This window comes from Rhinatrema bivittatum, chromosome 4 (genome assembly GCF_901001135.1).
Source record: "Rhinatrema bivittatum chromosome 4, aRhiBiv1.1, whole genome shotgun sequence".
NCBI lineage: Eukaryota > Metazoa > Chordata > Amphibia > Gymnophiona > Rhinatrematidae > Rhinatrema > Rhinatrema bivittatum.
Window position 1 is genome coordinate 335,952,022 of NC_042618.1, and position 26,929 is coordinate 335,978,950.

The following is a 26,929-nucleotide window of genomic DNA, read 5'->3' on the forward strand; positions in this document are numbered from 1 at the left end:
ATATCGACTGAATGAAAATTGACATCCCCTGAGGAAAGACACTTTGTGTGCCTGAAATGGGAGGGCAGTGAGTTTTTTTGAAGTCTAATATCATGCTTTGAACTGTAAAATCTTTACAATGTTGTTAACAATTATAACTTTCTCATGATGTTTTTAAAATTTTAATTCATTAATTTTAAAACTATGCGCATTTTTAAGTGCTTATAAAAAAAAATTGTAGATTTTATACACGCTATAGTAAATTAATGTTTTTGGATGGAGGTTGGGCAGTTGATGATTTAAAAAATTTAAATTATTACCGGGTGGTAATGTTTGAAGATATGAAACCTGCTGCCTCGTCCATACAAATTTGTTGGTCTTGAATTTTTTTCACTGGTTGAATAGCATTTTTGCAATTAAAAATTTTTTATAATCACAGAATAATTTAGGTTTGGAAGGTATTGGAGATTATATTTGATATTGATACTTTACACCTTTCCGGTAGAAATTGTTGTGTTTGTAGCAAAGGTAGAAAAATAATTTTATATTCAGCTCAGTGAATGGAATAAGCCAACTTGTGGAAAGTACAACTCATGATACTTTATTTTGTGCAATACAGGAGGAAAAACATTTCCTCCTGTATTGTACAAATAAATACATTTTTCCAGTTTTGCATGACCTGCAGCATCTGGCTTTTCAGGGTTTCCAGTTCAGTTTTTGAATGAAGGCCCATGGCACCAGGATCTCTGGACTGGTTTCAGAGTGAGCTGGAAAACCAAAGAGCAGGAAGAAGTTGCTGGGGGGAAATTAAAATTAAAGCCCCCTACCTTTAACAGTCTCCCAGTTCATTGTGTGGAGGATGAGGGCGCACTTTTTCACTTGGGCCATAGGTGCCAAATGGCCTAGCAACGGCTCTGATACATACAGAAATGCACACACACATTTATACATACACACACAGGCACTCATACACACAGTCACCCCCCCCTTGCACACACACATATACACTCGCTTCCCCCTACACGTACACAAATAGGCTCAGCCACACATTCACATACACACACATAGGCTCCTTCACACCATACACCCAGGCTCATACACACACACACACGGGGCTTCTTCTTTAGCCACCACCAAGCCTTCTTCATCCGACACGGGATGGCATCCACGGCAGCCTTCTCCTTCTTTGGCCGCTGCAAGATGGTATCCTGTGGCAACTCTCTCCTCCTCTGGCCATTTTGGAATGGGATCTGTGGCAGCCATCCTGCAGGCTTCTCCAGCCAACGCAGGATGGAGCCCTGCAGCTGCCAGCAATGGAAGAAATCTAATATACTGCCAATGCAGATAAAGAGGTTGTGTGTTTCTGTGTTATTTTATTTATGTATTTCTCTGTATGTTTGGCATTTGTTTTATTTTTATATGTGTTTTATATTAGTTATTGGCCTTGAGAAAAGGGAAAAGCAGTTTAATAAATACAAAAACATAAGAACATAAGAACATAAGAAAATGCCATACTGGGTCAGACCAAGGGTCCATCAAGCCCAGCATCCTGTTTCCAACAGTGGCCAATCCAGGCCATAAGAACCTGGCAAGTACCCAAAAACTAAGTCTATTCCATGTAACCATTGCTAATGGCAGTGGCTATTCTCTAAGTGAACCTAATAGCAGGTAATGGACTTCTCCTCCAAGAACTTATCCAATCCTTTTTTAAACACAGCTATACTACCTGCACGAACCACATTCTCTGGCAACAAATTCCAGAGTTTAATTGTGCGTTGAGTAAAAAAGAACTTTCTCCGATTAGTTTTAAATGTGCCCCATGCTAACTTCATGGAGTGTCCCCTAGTCCTTCTACTATCTGAAAGAGTAAATAACCGATTCACATCTACCCGTTCTAGACCTCTCATGATTTTAAACACCTCTATCATATCCCCCCTCAGTCGTCTCTTCTCCAAGCTGAAAAGTCCTAATCTCTTTAGTCTTTCCTCATAGGGGAGTTGTTCCATTCCCCTTATCATTTTGGTAGCCCTTCTCTGTACCTTCTCCATCGCAATTATATCTTTTTTGAGATGCGGCGACCAGAATTGTACACAGTATTCAAGGTGCGGTCTCACCATGGAGCGATACAGAGGCATTATGACATTTTCCGTTTTATTCATCATTCCTTTTCTAATAATTCCCAACATTCTGTTTGCTTTTTTGACTGCCGCAGCACACTGAACCGACGATTTCAATGTGTTATCCACTATGACACCTAGATCTCTTTCTTGGGTTGTAGCACCTAATATGGAACCCAACATCGTGTAATTATAGCATGGGTTATTTTTCCCTATATGCATCACCTTGCACTTTTCCACATTAAATTTCATCTGCCATTTGGATGCCCAATTTTCCAGTCTCACAAGGTCTTCCTGCAATTTATCACAATCTGCTTGTGATTTAACTACTCTGCACAATTTTGTGTCATCTGCAAATTTGATTATCTCACTCGTCGTATTTCTTTCCAGATCATTTATAAATATATTGAACAGTAAGGGTCCCAATACAGATCCCTGAGGCACTCCACTGTCCACTCCCTTCCACTGAGAAATAAATAAATCTTTTTGTGATGTTATGCTTTTTGGGTATCGGGGGGGGGGGGGGGGGGGGGGGATGACGCCATCTCATTCCTCGCCTCAGGCAGCAGGTTGCCTCGAGCTGCTCCTCCCTGTAATGGCCGATTTCAGTTTCTGGATAGAGCCCTGGTGCATGGCCACAACCCAAGGATTTTGGAAGGCAGGGAGTGAAAGTGAAGGTATATAAAATATCCCCTGTTAAATTAACTCTTGAGCTAATAAAAAGGCTTAAGCTAAATCTAAATAAACAAAATAGGAGAAAAATCTCTGGGTAGTTAAAATGAAGGCTCATGGTGCCAGAACCCAGCTCTGGTTCCGATTGAGCTGAAACTGCAACGCAACAGGAGAAAACTGCTGGGTCAAAAAAAAGAAAAGAAAGGAAAATGTTGTTATACAACAATGTTACATTGGCAATTTGAATCACTCTTACTGAACACAGATAGCACTACATACAATGATGTATCATACAAGTTAATATACACATATACTCACTCAATACACACTCTTACAGGATCATCACTCCTTTCTTTTCTATCATACACTGTACTTTTGAACAAGTAGCTTAGAAAAATATATATCAAATGGTAGAGGGTTTTGCATGGCTGGCTGGGTTTGTGACATCAAAGCCCAGATAACCAATCAACAAAGGGCCAGATTTAAGAGTTTGCTTCCTATACGCAGGACCAGATGGTGAGGGCAGGGGTCCTCCTCGGAGCTTGGAGAGCAATGGACCTTGAAAAAGCAGGAGAGAGGGTGGTATCGTTTTGAAGTGGTACAACCCTAAATTAATTGAGATAAGGCTCCTCTTTGGCCTAGATATTTGGCACTTTTACAATTTGTTACCCAAGGTAATTTCCTATGTTGTGTATGCCTAAATCAACATGAGCATTGAATATCCACTCATGCCAAATAGGCCTTAAGTAAAGATCCAGCCATGTGTAAGGGAGTATATAAGAACACCTTAAAGGACTAGCCAGAGCTATCTAGTCCGGCCTTCTTTAAGTCCCAAGCCAGCAAGGGTGTTACTGGGGGTGGACCCTTGGACAGAGACAAGGTTGATGCTACCTGCAGGGAGGAGCCCTGCAGGTCCTTATAGTCAGCTGGCAGAGCTGGCCAGTGCGGAGACCCAATAGCACCTTCACCAATACCAGCCCTCGTTCCCTGCAGGTTGAGCCCTTGGGTACCAGGGCAGCTGGACTTAGGCGCAAGTCTCCGAAGGTGAACAATCCCACAAAGGACGGTAGGCATGAGCTGAGGCATTCCTAGGATCGGGGCAGGCAGCCAACAGCAGAGTCCAGAAGATGTGCCAAGGGTTGAGGCAGGCAGCGATCCAACGAAATCCAATAAAGTGTACCAGGAGTCAGGGCAGGAGGCAAATCAACGAAGTCCAAGAACAGTCCAAGGTCAAGGCCAGAGAAGCAATCCAGAAGAGGACAAGGTCAGGACCACAGAGTCAGGCAACTAGCTACTCACAAGGAGTTCGATCTGTTGCTGAGATGAAGACTGAAGGCAGGGGCTGGATTAAATACTTCTGGAGCGCTGACATCAGTGAGGGCTGCAGGGCTTTTCCCACCATAGGCCCTTTAAATGCTGCAGAGAGGTGCGCGCATGCACCTAGGGAAGTGCTGGCCAAGACCAGATGGTGGCGGTGCGAGCGGCGGCCCCAAGCCGAGAAGGGGAAACGTGGCGTTGGCGCGGGTCCCTGCCAACTCGAGAGAGGTCGGGGCTGGTCGGGTCATGGGACAGCGCCAGGTGAGTGAGGCCGGCCACGAAGCTCTGCAGCCAGCAACCGTAACAAAGGGATTCTAGGCCCAGGGAGGATCCCTGCACCCTTGCATAAGAAGGGTTCCTCTGCCTTTCCCCCCCCCCAACATCCACCTCTGAGGCATGACCCCGCTGAGTTCCTGTCTCCCTTGCCCCAACATCCACCTCTGAGGCATGACCCCGCTGGGTTCCTATCTCCCTTGCCCCAACATCCACCTCTGAGGCATGTCCCCGCTGGATTCCTGTTGCGTCCGTCGGTGCTAGACAGCTTTGCCCTGTTTGCCTCACCTTGTTCATGGCTCCTCCTGCTTACCTAGGAAAGATGGCTACCACTGCCTCTACAAGCCGACCTTGCCGGCGTCCCCGAAACAGCTATGGTACAGCCTCCCACCATGCTCCTTCCAGGTACCTACTAGGGTGAGTGCGCACGCCACCCATGTCTTTATTCCAACCTTGGCGCGAACCTCGGGGCGTTCCCCCTAGCTGATGTCACGCCATCCAGATATACAACCTATTCTAATTTGCTAGCTTGTTGAGTTAGCAAGGACTCAAATCCATTCCCGTCTGTGCTACTCTGCCACTTCCGTGCTGCAGCTGGAAGCTCTCTCTCTGCCCTTCGGGGTATTGCTAACCTGGGTACCCGCTCCTTGGGGGCCCTCTGCTTTATTTCAGGTGCCTTACAGGGAACAGGTACTCGCTCCTCTAGGGCCTTCTCTCCCTGCCTCGGTGCCTGCATTATCTTCTACAACCTGGTGGAATCACATACCTACAGCAAACACCTAGTAAGTACTCTAACTCTCAGTCTCTCACATCCACAGTACTACCTTGCTGGGAAACCTGCTTCAGATCCCAACAGGGTGAGCAGGGCTCCCTCTGCCGCGGTCCCCGAGACTGCTACTACCAGACTGCCTCACTACTGCCACCTCTGGTGGTATTCAAGCTGTATAATAAAAGAACTTGTGTTTGTGCGTTCTGAGTTTAGCCCAGTACTGGGGCTCCTCCCCATGGGAGTGGTCATCTGCCACAGTACCCAAGGATCCACCCAAACACTGCTTAACCATAGCAGTTCCTCTGCCTCCTTTCCCCAACTGCCACCTCCGCGGCATGTCCCCGCTGGGTTTCTCCACCTCTTCCCCCCCCCCCCCCCCCCACCCCCACCCCACATCCACCTGAGAGGCAGGCAGGTCCCTGCTGGGTTCCTCTGCCTCCTTTCCCCAACTGCCACCGCATGAGTCTCAGACTCATTTCCAAAACAAAATAGTAAGTGTGTGACTGAATTATGAAAGAATTTCAAGACGATGCAATAAAGTGCACTTATAAAATATGTATCCTTGGCATTGTGCATCTATTCTATCCCACTACTGGAACAATATACATACACAGATTACAATAAACACGCCCTGGAGTGTGTGTGTAGTAACATTTCGATGCCAAAAATTGCCATGTGTCCAAGGCGCCCATTTAATGTGGCAAATGTAATGCTTGTTTCCCCGGGAGCTTTGTGATTCTGCCAGTACCCGTATTGTTCCTTGCAATACTACTACTAAAATATTAAAGTAGGAGTAAGAAAGCAGACTCATGCAAAACAAAAAAAGGCCTTCAGAAATAATAAAAAAAGAAAAATGAGCACCCAGCAGTAGTATATTTCTGAAGGCTTTTTTTTTTTTTGCATGATTCTGCTTTCTTACTCCTAATTTAGTATCACAAGCATTACATTTACCACTTTAAATAGGCGCCTTGGCCATGCAGCAATTTTTGGCATCAAAACGTTACCCGTTGCACTAGCCTGAGTGCACAATATTGCATTGGCCAGGTTGAAAGATGTGTGAATGATCAGTAGCCTTGGTTGAAGCCTTGACATTGGCGCAATTGCTCACAAGTATACAACTTGTGCTAATTCAACCTGACAGAATGTTTTCTGAAAGTGTATGAGTGAGTGCCGTATTACAAAACACTCAAATATGTTTGATTACTACATTACTAAATTACAGAGCAGATATCTATTAATCAATCTTTTTATTTTATTTTTTTTTACTAGTAGTAATAGTACTGAAAGACATCTATGAATGTAATCAAACACACTGAGAACAGTTTTTCACATTAGAACTCTCAGTCCCCTAATATTTCTTTCTAAAACTGCAAAAAGTAACAAGGTTTTACTTTATATAATTTATTTGCAAAAATAATGTACAAAAACTATATTTAACAAAAACATAACACAATAAATAAACTTAATCAAATCATATAACACAAATAAATCAGGGTGTTGGAGAGGAGGGTAGCAGCCCTGGAGACCTCTCTGGAGCAGAGGGCAATGGCATTACATGAGGAGATGCCAGTGCTCTCTGCTCCAGAGCAGGATCCTCCTGAGATGCGACCCTCTTTGTTACGTTTTGCAGTTTCAGAAATATTAGGGGACTGAGTTCTAATGTGAAAAAAACTGTCCTCTGTGTGTTTGATTACGTTCATAGATGTCTTTCAGTACAATTACTACTAGTAAAAAAAATTAAATAAAAATGATTAATTACTAAATTTAGTAGTTTGGCACTAATCATTATTACTAAATTACAGAGCAGCAATCTGTTAATGTAATAGCTGGCATCAAGGTAGAGAGAACATGATGGTAAGCTACAAATCTCCTCTCGTTTCTCCTTCCATTCCTCAAAAGCACATTAAAACTTCACTAAAGGTAGCTGTGCTGTTTGTACGTCTCACTGTGCATCTTAAACTTAAAGTGGCCCCTAAACCCAAACTCACCACACAAACCTCACCCCGAATTACTCTTGCAGTGGTATATAAAATATAGTTCTGTTTTTCCAAGAGCCTCTACAGAGGCGCTCTCTCTCGCTCTGTAACACATGTTGCGAAAAAAATACCTATGTGGGCATTAAAATATCACTCATTGTGCTATCTTGGAAATTACCCTAATCACGGCCCCTTCTCCTATCACAAGCATTATTCATGCGAAATTTATAGAAAAATGAAAAAAAAAAATCTAGGCCTTACTTTATTGTGCTACCACTCGTACTCACCACTCACACATCCATCCCAGCCACTATAACTGACTGATCTCAGAAAATGATAAAAAAATGATTTTGTCTTTCAGCCTCTGACAGATATACTACTATATTACCTGGCCCACTGGCTGAGGCTGTTGCCTCTGTCCTCCTCGGGTGGCAGCTGGGTCCAGGAAGCCCTGTGTCCTTGCTACCGCTGGTGTGCGGTTCTGTAGAAGACAGTTTAAAATTGAGAGAATAACAGTTGAAAGACACAGGAGTGAGGTCATGAGTACAGGTTACACTACAGCCACAGGCAATTGCATTCAATGACTGTTATAACATAATTAAAATTATTACAATTAAAATTTAGTGCAGCAGCACACTTATTGAATGAATAATATTTGTGTCACAGTAGTATTCTAAAAACAACCTATAAGGCAAGGGATGGGACAGGGTTCTGCGGACCTCCTTGAGCCACTTACCCTTATGAATAGGAGGTCAGGCAGGTCCCTAACCTGCCTGGCCGTTGTAATATGGTGCCAGGCTCGCTTATGCAAGCCTGGCAGGTCAGGTTCATTGGGGGGAGGCATTTGTGGCCTGTGGGCCTTTGTGCTGCTTGCAGCTTATAAGTTAGGGATTTGGTGGTTTAAATTTAAACCACTGGCTTCAGGGGAACAGGTTGGTTCCCACTTGTCTGGGGTAGCTGGGAGTAGGAGGAGTCTGGGTGGTCTCCCTGGCACGCAGCTGGGCTTGCCTGTTATAATTAGGGAGGTTTGGGTGGACCCTTGGACACTGTGGCAGCTGACCATGCCCACGGGGGAAGTCCCGAGAGGGGCCACAGGTCAGGCTCAGCTTAGGACAAACACAGAGTTTGATCTTTTATTAGACAATGTGGTGAAGCCACCAGAGGTGGCAGTGGTGAGTAGTTGAAGTAGCCCGGCTGGGCTAGTATCCCTCAGGCGCTGGAACAGCGACTCCTCCGGTAGCAGTGCTATAGTGGAAAGAACTGAGAATAATGAGTACAGTGGAATATGCACAAGCCCCAGTATGGAGAACCCCAGGATTAAGAGAGCAGGCCTTCGAGGAATGAGTACCTGATCCCTGAGAGGCTTGAAGGTGATGTACTCACACAGCGGTTCCACGTAGGAGATGGCACTAGGGCTGGAATGGAGGCAGGCCCTTGAGGAGTGAGTACCTGGTTCCAGGGAACAGCTCTGAGGTGAAGATGGTAGTACTCACTGGTGTTGAAGATAGCGAATCCTTCCAGGCAGAAGAGAAGGTAGGAGCAGGCAGCGAGTCAGGGAACATGGGCCCTCGAGGAGTGAGTACCGGTTTCCTGATAGTGACCTGAAAAGCAAGTGAAGCCCCCAAGGAACTGGTACCCCGTTAGCGTTAAGAGTCCAATAGAATTGGAGGCAGAGTAGCTGGGTACGGAGAACGAATCCCATCCGTATGATTCCCCTTGCTAACTCAAAAGGCTAGCAGTGTAGCCTTTAAATATCCAGACCGCGTGATGTCATCACAGGGGGACGCCCCTGAGGTTTGCGACAAGTAGGAAATAAGAGTGAGGGCTGCGTGGCGCGCGCGCCCCAAGGTACTGATGGAGCATGGCAGGAGGCAGCGCCCAAGTCGGTCCAGGGATGCCGGAGAGGATGGCAGGCAGACGCTGCGGCAGCCAGGCATCCATCCACAGCAAGAGGAGGAGCAAAGAAAGGTAGGCGGAGTGAAGCCGTCAGGACGGGACGGTTGCAACAAAGCCTCACTTGCCCGCTGCTGCGCCTGATGCTGCATCCCTCCCGCCCGCCCCTACTGGTTGTTATTGTTCGGGGAGGGGGGTTGGTAGCCGAGCCGATTTGGGGGGGGGGTTATGCCTTGGTTAACGGTTGTCTGACTTGACAGGGGTCATTTCAGGGATTCCTAGCAGAACAACTGGATGCAGTTGTTGCTGGTACAACTCCTTGCTGGACTGTGGCGGGAGTTGACATGATCGGCTCCTTGCTGGGTGGTGGCAGGGGTTGTGGGATGTCACTTCATACAGGCTGGGTTAGCCTGCGTATGCCAGGCTTGCTGGTCAGTGGTGGATGGGCGGTGGTGGGGAACTTATTGTTATGGTTACCTGGCTCGGGCTCCTGGGTGTTTGGCAATAAAGCTGCGGCTTGTTTGATCCCCAATTCTGTTGTGTGTGTATTGGGCGCGGGCAGAAGCAGCGGTCCTGATTACCCATATTAGTCTCAAATGACGACCTTAGAATTAGAGGGATAAAGGAATAACATTAATTATTATAAACATGACCAAGATTTGCCTTGACCTACTAGGTAATTTTGTATGCCACCTAGAAAAGTTAGTAAATATAAATACTATGTTATATTTACTTATCTTTCAATGTGGCATTCAAAATTCTAAATGCCACCATTTCACAAATAATACCTCAGATAACTGCTTCTTTTTTAGTATAGTGTGGTGCTACACTTCTGTTCTTCTAAAATATATTTATTATAATATATAACCACTGTACTTATAACTTTATATAACTTACTCTATTCTACTACTACTCTATTAAATTTTCCAATACAAAAATATAAATATGCACAACATTATCTCTCACCTTTCTTGTTGAGATCTTTGATCTCACAAGGGTAAGAGGCCCTCTGGCAAAACTCCTCCTGGAGAGCGACCCAGGCTGCAGTCTCCCTTTTCAAGTTTGTCCTGCAGCCTGGGGGGTGTATAGAGATTCTGCTCATCCAAGAGGATAAGCTGGGCCATAAAACAGGGCTTCCTGGCCCGAGGAGTCCTCTCCTCCACTGCCACCTTTGAGGAAGACGGTACTGGTTCAGGATCAATTCTACCATGATAAAATAAAAAAGAAGATGAAGAAAAGAATGTGGTTTAGGACAGAGGATGGATAGTGGGGGAGGGGAGGGGCTGACAGGCCAGGCAGTTCCCCCCCCCCCCGTCTATGGAGGACAGCTGACTGTTAAGAAGAGTGTGTCACTCAGCACAACATCTGTCAGACCTTAATATAGGGTGCTGTGTCGCCTATCACTGGCACACATACCATTCACTGGCTGATATATGGGGGAGGGGAGGGGGTGAAGGGCCAGGCAGTTCCCCAGTTTTCTTAATTTCGGACTTAGGGCATACTAGAAATTTGTAATTGTTGCAATGTCAATGTACCTGTAGTTGAATGGGGTAGGGAAGTGGAATTTAAAACGTTATTTAAAAAGAAAGTACTACTTTAAAACAGAAATTGTAAAAATAATGTGACCAGGTTGCCAGTTTGTGTGTGTGTGGGGGAAATGCTGATGTGCACGGAGCAGGAGAGAGACCTTGGGGTGATAGTGTCTAATGATATGAAGTCTGTGAAACAATGCGACAAGGCGATAGCAAAAGCCAGAAGAATGCTGGGCTGCATAGAGAGAGGAATATCGAGTAAGAAAAGGGAGGTGATTACCCCTTGTACAGGTCCTTGGTGAGGCCTCACCTGGAGTACTGTGTTCAGTTCTGGAGACCGTATCTACAAAGAAACAAAGACAAGATGGAAGCAGTACAGAGAAGGGCGACCAGGAAGGTGGAGGGTCTTCATCGGATGACATACGAGGAGAGATTGAAGAATCTAAATATGTACTCCCTGGAGGAAAGGAGGAGCAGGGGTGATATGATTCAGACTTTCAGATACTTGAAAAACTTTAATGATCCAAAGACTACGACATACCTTTTCCATCAGAAAAAAATCAGCAGAACCAGAGGTCATGAGCTGAGGCTCCAGGGATGAAGACTAAGAACCAATGTCAGGAAGTATTTCTTCACTGAAAGGGTGGTGGATGCCTGGAATGCCCTTCCGGAGGAAGTGGTGAAGTCTAAAACTGTGAAGGACTTCAAAGGGGCGTGGGATAAACACTGTGGGTCCATCAAGTCTAGAGGACGTGAATAAAGAGGAGACAACAAAACACTGCACGGAGCGGCAGTAGCCAAAGAGGCATTCACGGAGCAGGATGCCAGTGGCCAGTGGTTGGTGTTCCTCTTTCACGGAGCAGAAGGATGGAGGGCTGCCATCTCCAAAAAAAAAAAAACAGGGGTTGGTAAGAGTTTGGGGCAGGGGTGTGGCCTGCTTGTTACAGCGGTTGCTACCCCTAATTGAGCTGGATGTTCACTTGGATGCAGATCCGGCGCTGCTCTCTACATTGGTGGTGGGGTGGAGGGGAATTAGGGCTGGAGGGTACTGGAAGCCAATAGCAACAGGTGGGTGAGAGAAAAAGATTAAAAAAAAAAAAAAGATAAAGTGCGTAGCTTGCTGGGCAGACTGGATGGGCCGTTCGGTCTTCTTCTGCCGTCATTTCTATGTTTACCTTTTTTATTTCAATAAAGTAGCATAAAGTAAAATTAACTTAAAGTACTTTATTTTCTAGGTACTTTTTTTTTTAAATGTATACCAAGTTTAAAACAGAAATTAACAAATAATGGTAGGAAAACTGTGACCAGGTTGCCAGCTTCTGTGTTAAACATTTTTTTTCAGTAAAGTAGCACAAAGTAAAATGAAGTACTTTATTTCATTTAACTTTAAGAGCTAACATGAAGTTAGTGCACACTAATCCCCCGTTAGTGCATGCTAACTCTGAAATGTGGGAAACACGAAATACCTACCTGCAGAACCGTTAAAAAAACAAAATTTGTCAGATGAAGATCAGTAACAAAAATGACATGAAAAAAAAAATCAGTGCACATCTCTAGAGTCTCTTTATCACAGGTCTTACCCTCTTAGAGCCTACTGTAATCCGTTTAGTCCTGACTGTCCAAATCCTCTGCAGGAGTGGGGGGCAGTTATTTTGGATACTGCACAGTTGGGGAGGATTTTTTAAATCACAGACAATTCCTCTTTCACTCGACTCAGCTCCTTTTTTATTGCAGACAGCTGAAGGCAAATGGGACAAGCCTTGATCTTCCAGATGGTCTGCCTTAACATCAAGGCACTGCAATTGATATACTAAATAATGGCCATTATGTTGATTTGTTTCGGTATAGAAGACCTGTATTGTGATACAGAATTTTTAAATACCTTGTTTACCACTCTAGTTTAATTAGCCTTGTACATGTGCCCTAGGGCTATATAAGGAAAATAAGGACAGGGATGGGATGGGGGTAGAGTGGAAGTGGGGGGGTGGTTTAAAGTGTCAATGCACTTTAAACACAAAACTAGCTTTTTAATTTAGTTGCTCAGTTGATAAAGAGCATAATAGCCTTAAAGTCATTTTATCCTGGATTAAAAAAAAAAAATTACATTCTCCTACAGTCATCTGCACAAGAAGGCAAGAAGAAACAAGCTTAACTTGTTCAAACAGTGTTAAAGTATTACTTTTCTAACAAAGACAAGCCCGAATTTGAGGGTTACCCTTTTAGAACGTGTGTAAAGGCACAAAAGGGGCACATTTTAAGGCTAGAAGTAGTTAGAAAAAAGTAGCCCTGTATGTATTGGACAAATAGTAACAGTCACGAAAATAGAGTGGATTTTCCCACCTGCGCTAACGGCACAACTTTTTGGTATGGGCAGTTAATGCAGAAACAACAACCACAAAAAAAAAGGCCACAATCAAGCTGTAGACCACAATCGGATGGAGAGCTGTGCTCAGCAATGTGTTGCAGACTTTTATTTCTAAACGCAACGCACCTACACAACCACCCGAATCACTTTAACTCGAGTGGCAGACGGGTAAACTAGTAAAGTGTTCGGTAATGTTAGGCAGTTAACTCTGTAGAGTAAGTGACTGCAAGCGACAAGACCAGTAAGAGCTGGATAAAATCTACATAGACTAGGTCAAATGCTTCCTTCTCAATACCCAGACATCTTTTTTTTTTTCACTTAAAAAATAATGGTGTCAAGGAAAGTATAAAATATTCAATTTTTGCCATTCCTTTCAGGCTAGGTCATTAATAAACTACTAGGACTGAATCCCCCCCCCCCCCCCTACCCCTACATACCGACAAGTAAATGTTTAATTATCGACTCTTAAGTCAAAAAGAGTTCAAAGTCTTCGACTGCTCTGCAAGTTCGAACTGGATAGGAAAGGTTTTCCTTCCCCTAACAGCGACAAGGAGACTTCTCCAGGGAAGGTGAGGCTGGTTGGCAACAGATGATAGAGAGGGACAAAGGAGGGGGGCGAGACTGAGAAAGGGAGGCACGCGGAAAGAAAAGAGAAGGGGACGAGAGAGAGCGGGGAAAGTGGGAGGATTTTGTTGTCTTGAATTCGAAAAGCACGCAGACGGTTCCAGCTGAGGGAACAGGCAACCTCAGCCGGAGCCGAGGAACTTCAACAAATCAACTGAAAAAATACAAAAAAGTTTTGCAATGAAGTCGGGAAGGAGCCATGCGGCAGCGGCCGGGCGGACTGGGGACAGAGCGGACTGTGGCGCCCTCCCGTCTGTGGGCCGGGAGGGCGCCAGCCAGCGACTCCGTGCACCCCCCCCGCTGCTGCGCAGGACGATCCAAGTTTGCTGCAGGCGGCCCCCCACTTGGAATCGGCTCTGCCTTTGCTTTGCGACGGTGTTAACGGTCTCCACGGTCCTGTATGGGCACTATTACACCCTACCGGTGTCTCCCAGGACGAGAGCTAGGTAAGAGAGGAAAGAGCGGGTCCGGGGCTCTAGAATGCGATTTAAATCTGTAAAACGTTTTTTTTTTTACTCCAGGGCCACCCGGAGAACAACAGGTAGGAGCTGCAATATTTCGAAATAAGTCGGGAAAGATGCTCATGCTTCCTGCTGAACTCTTGCACTAAATCACCTACAAGTTCCCCCCCCCCATCCCCATCAACGTTGAAAAATTGTGAATGTGAAAAAAATGTATGCGTTGTTTCAGGAATTTTATCTCCTATGCATCTCTTCCGAGAGTAACTACAAACAAAGCCCATCTCCCTCCACCCCCCACCCTCATATACAGTCTGTAAATTAACTCTTTGGGGGGGGGTCAGGTCCTATGTAATGCTGCCCTATGCTGTCCATCTGATGATCAGGCTTCTTCACGTTTTGCTTTTTAGCGATGGAAAATGCACTAAACTGGCTTTCATTTTGTAACGACACAATAGGGAGGGTGGAAGATGAGCATGGACTGCCCCATCTCCTCCCTCTCTCTTTCATGTAACTTTGCTCCCAAAGGCTTTGGGGAGATCGGCTGCACATTTTCACACATCTTCCTTTGCTTGGAGGAGACTCTCCTTGTCCTTGACCAATAACATGAAGGAAATTCAAACCAAAACAGGTTTAAATGCAGGTTCCGAGAACCCTAGGAGCATGGTCTTCTGCCCAGTGCACTACTTTTCCCTAGGGACATAAGATGAGGATAGCCCTTTTGGTCCAATCTATGTTGGAGATCTACTTATTGCCCCCCCCAAATTGACCTGCTCCTTCCAAGTATAACGCCTGGAGTAAAATGAAAGTGGGGGGGGGGGGTAACTTTTTTTTTTTTTTTTAAATAAAAGCCCAGAGAGAGCTGGAAAATAAATTTTAAACTTAAAACTGACCTGGGCTGCTGTGCTAGCTGGCTGGCTGAAGCTGCCCTGGCCAAGCAGGATTGCAGCAGCATTCATTTATTTATTTTGTCTTGTTTATTTGCCTCAAGGCAGTAATTGTCTGGCAGCATGATGCTGCAGAAGAGGAGAGGATGAAAGATACCTGCCTGTGATCTTAAAACAGGTCACAGATGTTTGAAAGCAGTCGCCATCATTGCAGCTGCATCAGAAGCAGGCTTTGAGTGGCAGGAAGGTGGCACTTGTAGCCGCAGCACGGCTGAAAAGGGGAAGCCCGGGTGCTGTCATTTTTCCATAGCAGACTGAATTAGCCATGCTTTCTGGGTGACGTCCTCCGGCAGCACGGAGCAGTGTTATCTCTCTAAAACTGCAGAGCCAACCCAAAAAAAAGATCTAGGTGTCATAGTGGATAACACATTGAAATCGTCGGTGCAGTGTGCTGCGGCAGTCAAAAAAGCAAACAGAATGTTGGGAATTATTAGAAAAGGAATGATGAATAAAACGGAAAATGTCATAATGCCTCTGTATTGCTCCATGGTGAGACCGCACCTTGAATACTGTGTACAATTCTGGTCGCCGCATCTCAAAAAAGATATAATTGCGATGGAGAAGGTACAGAGAAGGGCTACCAAAATGATAAGGGGAATGGAACAACTCCCCTATGAGGAAAGACTAAAGAGGTTAGGACTTTTCAGCTTGGAGAAGAGATGACTGAGGGGGGATATGATAGAGGTGTTTAAAATCATGAGAGGTCTAGAACGGGTAGATGTGAATCGGTTATTTACTCTTTCGGATAGTAGAAAGACTAGGGGGCACTCCATGAAGTTAGCATGGGGCACATTTAAAACTAATCGGAGAAAGTTCTTTTTTACTCAGCGCACAATTAAACTCTGGAATTTGTTGCCAGAGAATGTGGTTCGTGCAGTTAGTATAGCTGTGTTTAAAAAAGGATTGGATAAGTTCTTGGAGGAGAAGTCCATTACCTGCTATTAAGTTCACTTAGAGAATAGCCACTGCCATTAGCAATGGTTACATGGAATAGACTTAGTTTTTGGGTACTTGCCAGGTTCTTATGGCCTGGATTGGCCACTGTTGGAAACAGGATGCTGGGCTTGATGGACCCTTGGTCTGACCCAGTATGGCATTTTCTCATGTTCTTATGTTCTTATGAGCATGCACAGTTATTCCCGCGCATTCCTGCAGGGCTCCTCAGTTGTTTTTTTTCGCGCATCTACACAGTAATGCGGGAATGGCTCTTCTGACTTCTCGTTAAAATATTTTCTACATTCATGGAAGTGAACCCCAAAACAGCACTTATCGGTGCTACTATGTCCCGAAAAACTATGGGATTCAAATACTATCAATGTGGCCATATTCTGTCCCTCACCAATGGGAATAATTATTGCTATTTGTGTTTGGGGCCTGACCACGATCAGGCTTCCTGTCAGAGGACCAGGCCTCGTCAGGTAGCTCTGCCCCATCACTGCTGTCTGCTGATGGTTGCTCAACACAGTCATCCCTGGATCCAAAAAATTCAACATCCAAGCCAAGAGAGAAGGGCATCGTCAACAGGGCCTAAGGAGACTACCTCAGGCCGAGGGGTAAAAAAGAATCGGGAGAAAGGCCTAGTGCGCTCCACTTGAAAATGGGCATCGCTCAACAGCTGACAGGCACACACAAAACATTGGCGCACAAGCCAGTCTCAAGTTCATCGACGTCCAAGCATAGTGGTGCATCCCATACAATGCAAAAGAAGCATGATTCAAAAGAAGCACAACGCAAAGTTAAGAGTCTTCAACGAGGAGTTAAGATGGTGGCATAGGTGGACGCCGGTGAGTATTGCTCTCTGATTTCCTCTCTGTGAATTACCTGAAATGCCTGCGAAACGCAAGGGAAAGGTTCGGGTATACCCTTCTGAACCATCTCCTTTTTCTCCTGTACAATTGGAAATGCCAGGTTTATGTCCATGCCAGAACGGAATCCAGGACCGAGGATCCTTGTGTGTGAGCCCACTTGGAAGCATCGCCGTTGCCGATTGAGGAGGTTTCCCTGAGCCCAGAGCTGCGTCAACCGCCGGCGTAGAGAGCAGAAGAGGCGACTTCCGCAGAGGCCATGGGAGAAGGAGTTGCGTTGAGACCCGATGGGGAGGTGAAAGCCTACAGATTTCTCTGTAGATCCTCGACCCCATGATGACCCCCCTGCAATCTGCAGTGATGGGAGTGGAGCTTCTGCTACTGACTCCGAGGAAGCTAGGCTGAGCTTGGCGTTGGGACCCGCAATACACCAACCTGGTCCTCTTGGAAGTGGTGAGCCATTTAAGATCCATGCAAAACCTGCTGTTGTGATGGATGCACTTTGGGATTTGATAGTAAGTTTCAGGATTGCACTTGCTAATCTGAGTTCAAAGACCGAAATTCAATATACCCAGTAGAATAAAAGTTTAAAAGATGTCCAGGACCAAGCTAATCTTACATCTAATAAATCAGGGGAATGTGAAGCTAACTGTTGCACTTGGAAGTGGACCATTGTCCTGGAGCAGTGGAGAACGCTCCCTGGTAGGGACCAGGAAGCACCTGCCCCCAGGGGGCGGAGCACAGGAGGAGACAGAGGCTGGGATGAACTTTACCACTGGAAGCCTGAGGTCCCCCCCGGGTGCAGCCCATAGGGACCCGGGCCGCTTGGACTTAGGTGGGCCTTGCAGGGTCTCCCGGAGAGGTAGTAGAAAGGCGTGCCCACGATCAACAAGGGAACGCAGTTGAACGTCGTGCTGTTGACCTGAAGGGGTAAGGACGGCCCAACAGTGTAGGCGGTGACAAGGCAACCAGAGTCAGGATGGTCAAGGAACAGTATCCGAGAGACAGTCCAAGGGTACTACCTGGAGAGAAGTGGGGAGACGGAAGGTTGCTGGAACAGAAGGTCGCTGGAACAGAAGTCAAGGGGACCTGAAGCAACTAGGAGGAAACCTGTTGCAAAGGTAAGCTCTGACTGTCAGAGCTTGCCTTAAATAAGACTGGATCAATGGCGTCATCCGGGCAGGCCCGACAGCCCTAGCGTGCTGCGGCCCCTTTAAATCTAGAGAAGAGGGGCGCGCATGCTAGGGGAATCCTGGAAATGCAGCGGCCTTGAAGCCGGTGCGTCAGCCGCCGGACAAGCCTGAGGGGATGGCGGAGGCGCCTCCAGCACGGTGTGAGGCTGCGCTCAGCTGGCAGGGCCGCGTCAAGGAGGTGAGTAGGGCCGGCCGTCGCAACAGTACCCCCTCCTCAAGGACCCCCTCCGGAGTGGACAAAAGGCTGGATAAACCACAAATGAGGACTTGTGCGAATATGGTGATTGACCTTGGTTGGAGCATTGGAGAGTAATTTCCTCAGAGTGGTCCTGGGAACCAGTTGAAGGTCTGCATAGGTTCCTCACTGGAAGCCCCCGAAGGTAGAGAGTGATCTCTAAGACAGTTCTTCGGATTAGCTCAGGTTTCCCGTGAACGTTCCTGGAGGCGTCTTATCGATCCTCCCTGTTAGCTCGATAAGGCCTTCGAGAGAATGAGGAAGCTCTCATGCCGCCAGTTCATCTTTTATTCTGGGGGCTAAGCCATCTAAGAAGATTGCGTGCAGACTTTGCCCTTGCCAGTTTAATTCCGTAGCCAGGGTATGGAATTCTATCGCAGAAAGGGAACGGGAGCCCTGATGTAGCTGTAGAAGATCTGATCCCATAGTTGGAAGTCTGCCTGGTTCCTCAAAGACTTGTTTAAAGGCAGCTTCAAATTGCGGAAGATTAGTCAGCATGGGACCAGAGTGTTCCCACAAGGGGGAAGCCCACACCAGTGCCTTGCTGTCCAAAAGAGACAAAATAAAGGTAGTCTTCACCAGATCAGTCGGGAACAGCACCGCCTGAAGCGTAAAATGCATGTGGCATTGATTCAGGAAATCCCGACATCGTTTGGGGTCCCCTGAGTAACGTGGTGGAACTGGCATGGAAATGATCGCTCGTCCAACATTGGGGTTCGGTGCAGGTGCTGGTGTGGGTGGAACTGAAGAAGGTAGTGGAACGTTTAATCGACTTAGGAAGTCTTGTCAAACTGCTAGGCTACCACTTGGTCTAATGTTGATTGAAGCTTCTGGATGATCCCAAGATAGGAATCCAATCGGGCATGCATACGTTCCAGGGAGGAAGACAGGGTCTCGAGGCATTGTTGCTGCTCTTGTACCCTGGAGACCAGACCAGGAATGGCCTGCAAAGCGGAAAGCTCCGCCAAGTCCATGACCTTTGCAACCTGTTGCGCTTGGAGGTGGACCCTTGTCCTGGAGCAGTGGAGAATGCTCCTGGTAGGGACCAGGAAGCACCTGCCCCCAGGGGGCGGAGCACAGGAGGAGACAGAGGCTGGGATGAGCTTCACCACTGGAAGCCTGAGGTCCCCCCGGGTGGAGCCCATAGGGACCCGGGCCGCTTGGACTTAGGTGACCTCGCAGGGTCTCCCGGAGAGGTAGTAGAGAGGCATGCCCACGATCAACAAGGGAATGCGGTCGGACGTTGCGCTGTTGACCTGAAGGGGTAAGGACGTCCCAACAGCGTAGGTGGTGACAAGGCAACCAGAGTCAGGATGGTCAAGGAACAGGCCGAGGTCAGTACCCGAGAGACAGTCCGAGAGTACTACCTGGAGAGAAGTGGAGAGACAGAAGGATGCTGGAACAGAAGTCAAGGGGACCTGAAGCAACTAGGAGGAAACCTGTTGCAAAGGCAAGCTCTGACTGTCAGAGCTTGCCTTAAATAAGACTGGATCAATATCATCCGGGCGGGCGCGACAGCCCTAGCGTGCCGCGGCCCCTTTAAATCTAGAGAAGAGGGGCGCACGCTAGGGGAATCCTAGAAGTGCAGTGGCCTTGAAGCCGGTGCATCAGCCGCCGGACAAGCCTAAGGGGACGGGCACCTCCAGCGCAGAGTGAGGCCGCGCCGAGGAGGGCAGTAGGGCCGGCCACGGAGCCTGTGGCCGGCCATCGCAACACTAACATTTAAGAAGATACAAAAATTTAATGCCTCTGTGGTAAAATACTGTAAAAGTTTGGCTAGAAGAATTGAATTTCTTGAAAACCATGCCAGACACACAAATCTTAGAATATTGAACTTTCCCCGGGTAGTAGGAGAGATACCTTATGTGACTTTAAAAAAATTTATGATTGCTGTATTAGAATTTACCTCTGAAACAATCCCGTCAGTACCCATAAATGTTTTTTTTACCTAAGGCAAGGCAGGCAAGAGCTGCTGAAAATATACCTCTCAATGATTTGACTAATTTCTTGTAAAGTTCCTCTGTCGAAATTATAGACAGAGGAACCTTATTAGTATCCTTTATTTCTAAATATGATATAAATTATGTTATGAAAAAGTACTTTGCGAAATATCCAATTAATTTTTTTCAAACACCTATAAAAAGTTTTCCTGACCTTGCATCCACTACCCAAATGAGGAAGAAAGCATTTTTACAGATTAGGCAAGAAGTTGTAGAAATTGGATATACTTTCTCTCTTCGTTTTCCATGTAAGTGCTTAGTAAGGAAGGGTGAGGATAGTTTTATATTTTTCACCCCTGAACAACTAAAATTGTTTGTGAATTCTAAGAAACAGCTAACTTCATCCCCTGCGACCATACAAGAAGTATAATAAAGGATGCTGGAATATATGTTAGGCTTTTTCCTTAGAGAATTTCTCAGTTTAAACTTCTGTATGTTTTCCATACTCTCCTTCTACATTTCTGTTAATCAGTGGAAGAATGGTATAATTTGTATTTGATTGTGAGAATATTTGTTTCCCCACATTTTTCTGTATACAATTATGAATGGTTTGTATTAAAAATGGTATAAAGTAAAAAAGAGTCTTCAACGCTTCCAAAGCGCACCATGCATCACACACACAGCATCGGATCCAGAATGAAGCTCGATGCTTCACTCACATGCTATGATGCAACAACCACTCGACGCACTGGACGCAAAAGTCACAGGTCTGCTAGCAATGCACTCAACACTTTCGAGACCTAAGATTGGCTCTGGATGACAGAATACCAAATATACAGTGGTCCCAAGAAGAGTGCCATGCAAATAGTGCCTAAAGTGAGTCATGCAAGGGCATCATCGGGGGCACCCAGCAAAACCCCTGCAGAACCACAAATACCCTACATAGCAGAGGAGCTGCAAAACTCCAGTTCCTTCAGACAAGAGGAAATTGCAGCCTTGCCTGTTGGACTTGATTCGGGAGCCTCTTCCACTTACTCACAATGTGGGAAAAGTCTATTCTGATATCTCTTCTCTTATTATAAACTGCCAAGAAATGGTGAGTGGTGGTCTAGAATTGTTTTAATTAAAATAAATTTCATGAACACATCGGCATTCATCCCTCTTACAGGAACCTTTGGTTAAAAGGCACAAGTCTTCACTTCCTGAGCTAGCTGTGTCAAAACATCATAAGCCTCCAGATTCTCTCCAAAGAGAGTCCATAGAAGATCCCCTTGTCCAAGACGGTCATCTAGAGAAAGGGATACGATTCCACTAGAGATTGAACATCCTAGAGGCCAAGGCAGAGCAGCTTTGCATGCCATGGAACAAATCACGTCCACATTGAGAGCATTCTTCTCTTCTCTAGACACTGAAGGTCACCTCAGGCCACAAGAACCTGTCAGTCCCTCAGAGGAAGAGCTCTCCCCACTGCAAGAAGATCTTCCTGCTCCAACTGAGGAAAACAATAATCTACCAGATCGGGGAGGGGAACCTATTCCGCTTTTCTCACCAGAGCCAGACAAACCTCCACAAGAGTCTCTACCGACTTCACTTGGTAGCTCCACGGAGATTTCATCTGATCCTCCTGAAGATCTGCCAGACCCCGAGATTGGACTTACTCAAAATTTGTGGAGAAAGACGGTAGAGTACTCAAAGTGAAAACACGCAAGATTCTGGACTCCAGATCCGAAGTCATGGGTATTTTGAAGTTATTGGATGTACCGGAGGAACCAACAGTCTTACCATCACATGCAGTATTAGACACTAGGGATGTGAATCGTTTTTTGACGATTTAAAACAATCGTCAGATATATTTTAAATCGTCAAAAATCTTTAGAGCCGCGATACAATAACAATTCCCCCGATTTATCGTCAAAAAATCGTAAATCGGGGGAGGGGGGAGGGCGGGAAAACCGGCACCCTAAAACCCACCCCGACCCTTTAAAATAAATCCCCCACCCTCCCAAAGCCCCCCAAAATGTTTTAAATTACCTGGGGTCCAGGGGGGGGGGTCCCGGCGCGATCTCCCGCTCTCGGGCCACGGCTTCATTAAAAGAAATGGCGCAAAATGGTGCCGGCGCCATTTTGAATATTGGTAATACGGCCGGCGCCATTTTGCCCTCACTATGTCGACATAGTGAGGGCAAAAGTAGCGCCGGCGCCATTTTGAATATTGGCAATACGGCCAGCGTGCAGGAGGTCGCTCTCGGACCCCCACTGGACTTTTGGCAAGTCTTGTGGAGGTCAGGAGGTCCCCCCAAGCTGGCCAAAAGTCCCTGGGGGTCCAGCGCGGGTCCGGGAGCGATCTCCTGCACTCGTGACGTCGGGTGACAGGAACCAAAATGGCGCCGGCGCTACCTTTGCCCTGTCATATGGTAAGGGCAAAGGGCCACCGGCGCCATTTCTTTTAATGCAGCCGTGGCCCGAGAGCGGGAGATCGCGCCGGGACACCCCCCCCCCCCCCCCACTGGACCCCAGGTAATTTAAAACATTTGGGAGGCTTCGGGAGGGTGGGGGATTTATTTTAAAGGGTTGGAGTGGGTTTTAGGGTGCTGGTTTTCCTGCCCTCCCCCGATTTACGATTTTTTACAAAAAAACAAAAACCATGATGATCAGATTTCCCTCCTCCCCCCAGCCAAAATCGATCGTTAAGACGATCGATCACCCGATTCACATCCCTATTAGACACCATTATGGACAAGACATGGGAGTCTCCCCTTTCAAGAGTACCAGTCTCCTGTAAAACAGACAAAGATTTGTATGCAAAAGTCTTTGCATTATGGGGTAATGGAACTCCCATATGCCTCAGTGGTGGTGAAGTCTGCAATGAAGCAGTCAAAGAAATCCATACTTCACTCCAGCACACCTCTGGGCAAGGACAATAGAATCCTCAATGAATTTGGCCACAAGGTGTTTCAGAGCTCCATGCTCCACTTAAGAATACAACATCAATTTTATATAACCTAGTACCTGTACAAATATGTTCAGAACTTGAAACCATTTGTTAGATCGGATGCATGTGACCAGGTAACACCTCAGCCTCTAGTTGATTTGGAAGAAGGGCTATAAACACCTACTACGTACAGTCTATGAGGCCTTTGATACCTCAGCGCTAATTTCTACAACATCTGTTGTGGCTTGTAGGATGGCCTGGCTTCAAGCCAGTGCTATCAGAGAGGACATCCACAAAAAATTAGCAGACTTGCCTTGCAAAGGGGACAATCTGTTTGGTGACAAACTGAGGGAGACGGTTTCTCAAACAAAGGAGAAGAATGTAGCAGTGTTGTCGCTTACCTTACCCACAGGACAGCAGAGTACCACCAGGAAGTATTCTCAATACAAAAAGCTGTTTTATTAGAGAAGACCTTTTCAGGCAATATCAATCCTATAGACCAACACCATACCAGCCACTGAGACAGCAAAGTCAGCTGTCTCAGCAGAGGAATCATCAAAGAAATCAGCAGACATAGAAACAGCAACAGGTCCCAATAGGGTTTTTTTGAGTTCAGGCCGACCACAGATACCACTACAAGTAGGGGGAAGATTAACATACTTTCGCCAGGCCTGAGATACTATCACTTTAGACTGGTGGATACTGAACATCTTTCACCATGGCTACAGGCTAGATTTCAAGAGACTTCCATCAACTCCACTCCTTGTAGCGCCAATATGGGATTCTTTGCAAATTCCTCTTGTACAACAAAAGGCACAATGTTTACTTCAACAAAGAGTGATACGTGCCCTACTGCAGTATCAGGTCAACAAGGATTATAACTCCCAATACTTCCTCATCCCGAAGAAAGGTGGGGGTTTCCATCCAATCCTGGACCTTTGTTCGCTCAACAAGTTCCTCAACAAGCACAAGTTCAAGATGACCTCCCTGAAGTCAATTCTGCCTTCCATTCAGTCCAACGATTGGATGTGTTCCCAGTAGGGAAGTGAATCGGGCTTCGGACGATTGAAAATATCGTATGATATTTTCAAAATTGTCAAATTGGGGGCTCCCCCAAAACTATAGGAAAACCTCACGATATTGTTCGTGGGGGTTCTCTTATCGTTTTGGGGGAGGGCGGGAAAAAGGCACACAAAAATAACCCTTAAACCCATCCCAACCCTTTAAAACTAATCCCTTAGCTTCCCCCACCCTCCCGACCCCCCCCCCAAAAAACTTTTTACAGGTACCTGGTGGTCCAGTGGGGGTCCCGGGAGTGATCTCCCGCTCCCGGGCCATCAGCTGCCACTAATCAAAATGGCGCCGATGGCCCTTTGCCCTTACCATGTGAAAGGGTATCTGTGCCATTGGCCGGCCCCTGTCACATGGTAGGAGCACTGGATGGCCCGCGCCATTTTTAAAGATGGCGCCGGCCATCCAGTGCTCCCTCCATGTGACAGGGGCCGGCCAATGGCACGGATACCCTGTCACATGGTAAGGGCAAAGGCCATCGGCGCCATTTTTATGGCCCGAGAGCGGGAGATCGCTCCTGGGACCCCCACTGGACCACCAGGTACCTGTAAAATGTTTTTTGGGGGGGGTGGGGGAAGCTAAGGGGTTAGTTTTAAAGGGTTGGGGTGGGTTTTTTGTTTATCGGCTCGGGCGCAGCCGATAAACAAAACCGCGATCGGGCCGGACGAAAAAAAAACCAAGATGTGAATCGGAACCGGAATCCGAACCGATTCTGGTTCCGATTCACATCTCTAGTTCCCAGGATCCTAAGGATGCTTACATGCACATTCCAATCCGCAAATCATATCTTTGTTACCTGTTCTTTCAGATAAGTGCACAGCATTATCAATAAAAGGTTCTTCCCTTTGGTCTCTCATCTGCCGTGAGAATTTTTACAAAATGCCTTGTGGCAGCTGTGGCACACTTATAAAAACAGGGAATAAGGATTTTCCCATATCTGGATGACTGGTTGATTGTATCCCCAAAATTAAAAAATCTTCGAGCACATATTGCTGATACAATTTGGTGCCTCGAAAACCTGGGCTTTCTAATAAATTATGAGAATTCCAACGACTCCAGTTCATTAGAGCAAGGAAAAATACAACCCTGCACAAGGCCTTTCTACCCAGCAACAGAGTCAAGTACTCTTGTGCTCCAACTTCAACAGCAGACATACTCTACTGTTCTCTGGCTTCTTGTATTGCTAGGCCACATAACGGCAGCAATTCATGTAGTCCCACACATCCAGCTACACATGCGCTGCTTACAATGGGGGTCTGAAAGCCAATGGTCACAATACAAACAGCCTATGTTGAGAAGAATAAACATAACAGCTGCCATGAAAGTGGACATATCTTGTGGCTGAGTCCATCAGTCTTAATGAAGGGAGCACTCTTTCGGACTCTGCCGCACCAACTAATCCTCATAATGGATGCCTCAACTTCGGAGGGGAGCCCATTTTCTCCATCTCAAAACACAAGGCTTGCGGTCTCCGAAGGAAAGCAATTTCCAGATCAACCTGTTGGAGTTAAGAACAATAAAAACTGCAATCCACACATTCACACCAGAACTTCAGGGGAAATGTGCGATGATCCATACGGACAATCAAGTAGTCATGTGTTATATAAACAAGGAAAGAGGCTCTGGTTCCAGATCACTGTGCAAGGAAGCAGTGCCGATTTTGGAATAGGCAGAAGCATACTTCCTCACCCTACAGGTGACTTACCTGACAGGGGTGGCAAATATGGAAGCCGACAGACTAAGCAGGATTTTTCACCCTCAACCGGGGAGTGGCAAACGATTTCTTCAACAGATAGGGGTCTACCTTGCATAGACCTATATATGATAGAATGCAACAGGAAACTGTGCAGGTTCTTCTCCATCTACCTGACCCCATGGAGGGAAATCCAGGATGCGTTCCTCATTCCCTGGACAGGAGGCCTATTCTATGCATACCCACGAATACCTCTGATAGCTCAAACAATACAAAAATGCATCCGTGACGGAGTGGACATGATTCTCATTGCTCTGGCGTGGCCAAGGCAGCCTTGGTATGCCTAGCTAGTACAACTTTCCATTCATCCCCCAATTTTCCTGGGGAACAGCGTGGATCTACAAACGCAGGAGGGAAGAACTCTACTTCATCCCATTCATTCCTCCTTACAGCTGACAGCATGGAGATTGAATGGGCAGTGCTAGAGCACTTCAAGTTGCCACAACACATTCAAGATATTGTAGTATCTACTAGGAATCCTTCAACATGAAAGAACTATGCCTTTAAATTGCGAAAATACTAACAGTGGTGTGTTACCAAGAATATTGACCCGTTCACATTCACTCCCGAGTCCTTGTTAGAAAACCTTCATACTCTAGCCATAACGGGTTTAGCGACATCATCTATATGGGTGTACTTAAGCAAAATAGCAACTTATCATAGGGCAAAAAAAGGGCTTTCCATTTCAACTCACCTACTGGTGTCTTGTTTTATGAAAGATCTTACTCTTCTGTGACTGCCAGTTCATAAGCCTTCGGTTCCATAGAACATAAACATGGTCTTAGAGAAGCGTATGTTTCCACCATTTAAACCTCTGGAAACTGCCGCTTTAAAATACTTAATTTGGAAGGTAATGTTTCTTACCGCTGTGACTTCAGTAAGAAGAGTTAGTGAGCTTCAAGCACTAGTGCTTTTTTCTCCATACTTGCAATTTCATCATGACAAGGTCTTACTTCGAACTCATCCATTCTTTCTACCGAAGGTCGTATCTGCTTTTCATTTGAACCAGTCCATCTCACTGCCCATGTTTTTTTCCAAAACCACACAAGAATGACAGAGAGAAATTGTTATACACTTT

General features: G+C 46.2%; 1 protein-coding gene and 1 long non-coding RNA gene across 2 annotated transcripts in view; one reads left to right on the forward strand and one right to left on the reverse strand.

Annotated features, from left to right (window-relative positions):
- Nucleotides 1-2,634: 2,634 nt before the first annotated feature.
- LOC115090844 lies at nucleotides 2,635-10,368 on the reverse strand. Its single transcript, XR_003856523.1, has 4 exons — nucleotides 9,963-10,368; nucleotides 9,474-9,600; nucleotides 7,492-7,584; nucleotides 2,635-2,945 (listed from the first exon to the last, which is right to left on the reverse strand). It is a non-coding gene; the product is annotated as an uncharacterized LOC115090844 (long non-coding RNA).
- Nucleotides 10,369-13,357: 2,989 nt separating this feature from the next.
- ST6GALNAC2 (ST6 N-acetylgalactosaminide alpha-2,6-sialyltransferase 2) overlaps nucleotides 13,358-26,929 on the forward strand; it is a gene marked incomplete at its 5' end in the record, with an annotated part of 144,511 nt that continues 130,939 nt past the window's right edge. The window contains 2 exons of the mRNA XM_029597497.1: nucleotides 13,358-13,462; nucleotides 14,039-14,058. Of these exons, the coding sequence (XP_029453357.1) occupies nucleotides 13,358-13,462; nucleotides 14,039-14,058 (125 nt within the window). The remainder of the gene's footprint in view (nucleotides 13,463-14,038; nucleotides 14,059-26,929) is intronic.